This window comes from Opisthorchis viverrini (genome assembly GCF_000715545.1).
Source record: "Opisthorchis viverrini unplaced genomic scaffold opera_v5_357, whole genome shotgun sequence".
Classification (NCBI taxonomy): domain Eukaryota; kingdom Metazoa; phylum Platyhelminthes; class Trematoda; order Opisthorchiida; family Opisthorchiidae; genus Opisthorchis; species Opisthorchis viverrini.
This window is the reverse complement of record NW_008752012.1, coordinates 244,661-251,077: the sequence shown is the minus strand read 5'-3', so window position 1 is coordinate 251,077 and position 6,417 is coordinate 244,661. Positions and strand designations below refer to the sequence as shown.

Genomic DNA, 6,417 nt, shown 5'->3' with positions numbered 1-6,417 from the left:
GCTGACTGACAATGATGACGATGATGATGAAGTGCTAGCTAATCACATCGCTGATCAGCCTCTGGTGACCGAACGGTAAAATCTTCAAGCCACTAGCTGGAGAGTGGCGGGTTCCCAACTCTCGTGTGCTACGTGAGCGGTATGACGTTTCCTAGGAAGCAGGTACTTCCCGGCCTTTCAGCTTGCGGACTTCACTAAGGGGCGATATCTCCATCAAAAGCTTACAAGTCTCGTCGTACTGCCAAAAAAAGAACAGTCACATTTTCTAGACACTGACATTCAACACACGATGACTCTTTTCTCAGAATCAGTGTAATTTTGGAAATGACGCTTGGATGTAACCTAAAACTACACAACGTGTGAACTTATGCGATTTTTCGCCGTTGCTCTTAATCCCGCTGAGTGATTTCTGCATGCACAAAGGGCATAGTTGATAATTTATCGGTACACAAACGTGGAAATTTTAGGAACTAGGCAAAAGGATTTTGTGTAGGAATCGAATGAATGAAGCATCCCGCTGTTCAAGCCATTTTGGGTGTGTTCTACAGCTATTGGAAGTGAGGTAGCCCCGTTTTCTTCATCCTCACGAGAGATTGCTAAACTTTTTTTCCATAATGTGCAGACACTGAGAAGTTGAAACGAAACGTGATGAGATACGCGTGAACCAATTCTCAAAGCTAAGATATTGACCCAAACAAAACGATCTGGTTCGTCGGACAAAACGTCTAAACTTTGAATTCTACAATCTAAGCTAAAAACGATTCTTTCAAACGTATATCGGGAAGTTTGAAAATACTAACAAAGAGTCTATACAATTACTGTGAACTTTGACAGGCATTCATCTTTCAGCCGAGTGAAAGTTGGGAGTAAACGGATCTCATCTCTGCCAAAGAAAACGGACTACAAAGAAAAACTGTTGTGGACCACAGTCCCGTGAATCGCGGTCCGGATAGCCACTTGATCGCCTGGTGCGCTTGGCCAAACCAGAAAAGTCAACGAACGTGTGGATCAGCTGATCTATTGATCACTGGCGCGTACAAACGGTCAAAATCAATACCAAGAATACAACTCATCTGTCAAGGGCGAGTGAACAACAACCAATGAAATCTGTCTCTCAACGAAAAACGGCTACTTCATTGGCAGTTATGTAGTCCCGTTACGTTCGGAGCTGGTTCTCCTAATAAAAATATATGAAACTATTTGTAAGGATCACCCATCACTACCTGGCGGAGTAGCGGCTCATTGCTTGTTGCTTCTGCGGGTTCCATGCTGGTCCGTCACACTCTTCGGCTGCAAAATGTATATAGGTGACCCGTAGACATCAATTCAGACTGAAGGTGTCCTCTGATTGGCACCCCTAACTTGGCAGTGAGTGGTTCTGAGCGCAATTCAAGCCAGCAAGGATAAAAGTACCGCAAATCGATTCTCCAGGTGTACCAGGGGTGCTAAGATGATCTACGTTGATGGGATCGCCAACCACTCGGTTATTCAGCCCTCGCCGATTCATTCATTACACATTGGTGAGCTTCACATGTGATTCACACCCGGGTGAAGTTCAGAATGAGTACAGTCGTTCAAATGAGTGACATTAACTGATTCCTTGCTTGTGTCGGGTTTATGCTAGTTTATACTGAGAGAGTTTATGTCTCAGTTAAGTTTACGAAACACGCAGTAGGTGCCGAAAAATGCATTCCACCACACGGCGATGAACTTTACACGAACGAGGCTACAAACCATAGATATACCTTGGGATCGGCTAACATTGTAAAAAAAACGGCACGTAGATAGTGTTCACTCATATATGCATTCTGGCTATAAAAATATTGTTGCATTACACCCAAATGTTAGGTGGTTTCACAGATTATTTGCGGTCGACGAAACGCTTCAGTTGTGATTTTAGTCATGCCTCAGTGTTGCCATGAGCCTGCGGGCCTCCCTAGCTGAAACTCATATCCTCATGGTCAGGTCTTGAAAGAAATACCAATAACTTGGATCAGCGAGTCCCCGACTTAAGGGAAATTGCACTTGAGACTGTATTTAATATGAGAAAAGGTGACTCTATAAGAAAACAAGCACCAGTATCTCTATTGCAACAGAAATGCTATCTTTCGTGAAGTGCGATGTGCTCGGAAATGTCTATCCTAACACCGCATGCTTCGCAGCCCTGTGGTTGACCGTGTAAATTACGTATGATTAGTCTTTTGCTACTCAAAAAGGTACCTACCGTGAGCGGTAGAGTTAGTTTCTGACTTCAGTGACTTATTTGCGAACCCTCTGGTTGTGTCACTTCCACGGTGCCTTGCAGGTCAGGCCTTGGGTTTGACGACGTCTGCACTCCAAGTCCACGAATATGAGGCGGACTACCGATAAGAAAAGGAGGATATGGCCTCTAGAAGCTGGAACCTAGATGTAGCGGGATAGATCGCGTTGCCCGCCAAGGAACCACTAATAAAAGCCAAGAGATATTGCCTCTGTCTACACGCCCTACCAGCGGGGAAAAACCCAAAAAAGCCGTCATGTATACGAAATCGGGTCAGTGGATGCGAACCAACTTGAACAAAGAATGGTAAGTGCACTAAACTGCATCAACTTGGAGATGCTCGCCACTTGATTTCGACCGTCGCATTCATCTCTGGACTTGCCCTATGCTGTTGCGTTCAGCGGGGGGAAATAATACAGTTTCGGGTCAAGCGCTGCGTTTGATTTTCTGCATTTTCGAGTGGTTAATTTTTGGTGTTAGGTGAAGAAAAAATTTGTGAAACGGTGGTGACGGTGTGTGTGGCACTCGGAATTTCATTACGAGCAGGTGGCTCTGTATGGACTGGACACGGTCACGAATATGGCTAACCTATTGGGTGGCCCACAGATCTTGTTTTTCGCAAGCGAGATAAATGAAGCTCACTGGAATACGGATCATTTTCTCGGGTCATAAACCGACGCCGGGCTGTAGATTATGTCATGCAAGGAAAAAAAACTCGTTCAGTTTCAGTAAAATCAAACGAACAAGAAATGCCACACCTATATTTCTCGCTGTGCTATCACAAACACAGGTGACTTGCGAAGTCACACCCGAAAAGCTGGCAAGCCGGAACAAGGACAAAAGCACACATCTCAATAGGTGATACGGATACAATTAGACTGAATCAAGAATGGAGGTGAGGTGGATTTGGGGGAGACGACTCACTATTGGTCACCCCAATAGAATTCAGGAATTCGATGTTTATCATGGCTATCCAGTATCCGACAGCTAAAATATTCTAAGGAGCACGAGAACCAAAACACATGCGGAAGTAAAGCACCTCTATTTTGTGTAAACCTCTGTTTCCACGAGGGAGTTCTGGCTAGACTTAAATAGCTCTATGAACTGAACAGTCAGAAAACTAACAAGCCTGATGAGCTCCTTGCAATTTGGAAACGATAGATATCGCCCACACATTCTGGGACAGATAAGGCTCGAAAAACCTCACTATTTGTGGCGAAAATGTATCATACACGGTTAATATTGCGGCAATGTTAGCTTTAAGATGTCTGAACAAATTGGAAACGGAAAACACCGCTCCAAGTGAGCAACGTTCATCTCAACGAACTACTCATAAGTAGTATAAAATCAAGCAAAAAGTGAGGTATGCAAATGGGCTGCCTCAAGAGCAAAAATACTCATTTGTTCATCTATGTTGCCTCAGGTGTCTTTAGTATGGATGGTTTGCAGTATTGGAGCGATGAGTTGCCTCCAACCCGTCTACATCACATATCATACAACCGGGAAGGCTATAATGTGTAGCGGCTCCACAGATCCGCATCTAGTTCGGTTCAAACTTTCCGTTAGAACCAGGGGATCCTGCATGACAGGTCGTCGATGTATTGCGGAGTCATCCAGAAGTTGGGTCACCCACAAACGTCGCTCTAGTTGAATGAAATTGGTTTGCCCGATCTTCATGATTAAGGGTGTGTTCACCGTTCTCTGGCGAACAGATCGAAAACTCTTGTCTTGCAAGTCAGGGGATTGAACTCCATCGGCTAGTTGGTGAGGCTGTCTGGCAACACGCGAAGTCCGGTGCAGCATTGACCAACGAGAAGTGGTGCGACAGATCAACCACCAACCCACAGCCACGCACCTCTACGCTCCCTAACTGTTGATGTCATCTCGATTGGTGATGAGACGTTTGCAATCAAATTGCTCAGCGGTTGACCACAATCAAATATGTTGGTGGACTGAGTCGTAGAAATGTCACGGGAAATGACTATCACTCGAAACTTTGATGAGGGTTCATGTTCAAGTATTAATCGAAGCATCGAGGCAGGGGCCTTGCCTCTGAACCGTTTACATTGAGGGTACGAACCATTCTTTGAATCTACTGATGGGCGAAACATTGAATTGGGATCCTCCCGTTGTCCTTCACTCCTTCAGACTTGTCGCAGTTTGTAATGGTTCGGCTAGAGTACTTTGTTAAAATCAATCTTCAACAACTTCCCACTGAAATTCCTTCTCGCGAGTGATGCAAAAAAGAGTCAATCCAATTGATGGACGACGCATAATCGAATTGAGAATTCTAGTGGAATACGTTAACAAAAGTGTAGTGCACGAAGCTGTGCCAAATTCAACAACTTATCGACCCACATAATTCCAGCGGTGTTCTTGTGGTGATGAGGCCTTATGTGGCAGGTTGAACGCCATGAGTAAATGAAAACATCTGCAGTCGGCGTTCAAAATTCAGTTTAGATTGATCTACACCCTACACTAAATAAACAGGTATCCAAAAAACTGTTTTGCAGTGCAACGCAAATCGGTGTTGTTTTCAAGGACATTACTCAAATGGCGCATTTTCACTACAAAGGACTTACTTTATGCTTTTACATTAGGTGTATATGAGATATGAGAATTTCACACGAATTCACCAAATTTGATTTTCGCAAGAAAATTTTAATGAGGCCAAGATGGTTCAGTGATTAGTTCGTGAATTTACTGACAAGAAGGTCCATGGTTCGAACCCGAACTCTGCATTTCGAATTCCCTTGTCTAGGCTTGTGCAACCTGGCACTATCCCAGCCCTCGTACCTCCTTCGGGTGGCATGGTAGCCAGGTACCACGAGGGGTTTCACAGCGGAACGATTTTTTTGTTTAAATACCCCATGTGAATAAGTATGATTAACTTGTGATGGGATGATCGATAACTTTGGAAGACTGCAGTACTCGCTCCCTAGTGAGCCCGTTTCCACCAACCGAGACTTGTCTCCCAGTTAGGACCATTTCAGTCCGGTCTTGTGATATTATTACCTTGATGGGTTTGAGACTGACACCTAAGATATCACCCCAGTCTACTTGCTCAGAGGACCAGTGTCCCCGCTTGACAAAGATCGGCATGCCGAACGCGTACTTTGGTTTCACTAAATTAGGAGGCCTAGTAAGAATATGATCACTTACAGTACGAAAAATTTCGTTTCCGAACAGTAGTTTCAGCGACACGGAATATTACGTTGAATATCGAAAATATCCTTTCCCCCGAACACAAATTAGTCCCATAAATTGGGTATAGAGGTATTCACCATCATCAGCAGCTATATAGATCAAAGTGCATTTTTGTAAGGTGAAGACGCAATCACGTACGCAACCAAGACAATTTGAATCTAACATTCACCTTTTTGTTCTAAATCAGCATACAATCTGTCACATCAACCGGCTGGTAGTGGTCATTCAGAAAAATACCGCTTTCATTAATTGATGATCTTGCCTTTTAACATGAGTTTTTCAGAAGTGACTCGCGTAAAGAGCACCGTATTTGTAATGCACTACTCATAAGGTTCGTCGGTGGGCCTCACGACCGGTTTCTCCCTTCTTCGGGCTCATCAGGTAGGCGCAAACCCCGAGTTTCGGTCAACCTTATGTTCTACTTGAAACCAAATTGCACGAAATCAGCGAAACACAGTCATTTGCAAACTAATTTGGTTTTTCGACAGACTCACCTGGAACCCAGCTGAATCTCTCGTTTGTGATGTTTCCAGGCAACTGAATGTGCTGCATTAGGCCGTCTAATGCTTCAGTCGCTACGATATTCGATATATCGCTCTACATGTATATATTTGCAATGCACTACTCATAAGGTTGCTGAAAATTCGCCGACAGCCCACGACAGGTTTCGACCTTCTCGGGGCTCATCAGTATTTTATCAGACGTCGCACGGAACAAGCCACAGTTCCAAATCCGTTATACTTTGAGTTTCATTTGCGCCCTTTGTTGCCTTTGCACAAAATCGTGCAACGTTTGGAAACAAATACGCTTTGTTTCTGAATAAAACCGAAGCAAAGCTACTCCGCTGTCTTTAGGGTATAAAATGTATGCCAGTTTCGTTGGTATATCAGAAAATTCCTTCCACAGCAACATGCTCGTTTTTATTAGGGTATAGTAGGTGAGTGTGGAGA

The 6,417-nt window shown here is 44.1% G+C and overlaps 1 protein-coding gene across 1 annotated transcript; it reads right to left on the bottom strand.

Moving 5' to 3' along the window:
- Positions 1-3,751: 3,751 nt before the first annotated feature.
- On the bottom strand, positions 3,752-4,063 carry T265_10316 (hypothetical protein; the record flags this gene model as incomplete). The annotated part of the gene is made up of 1 exon (XM_009176651.1): positions 3,752-4,063. The coding sequence occupies one exon, from the start codon at positions 4,061-4,063 to the stop codon at positions 3,752-3,754; it is 312 nt and encodes a 103-aa protein (XP_009174915.1).
- Positions 4,064-6,417: the final 2,354 nt, after the last annotated feature.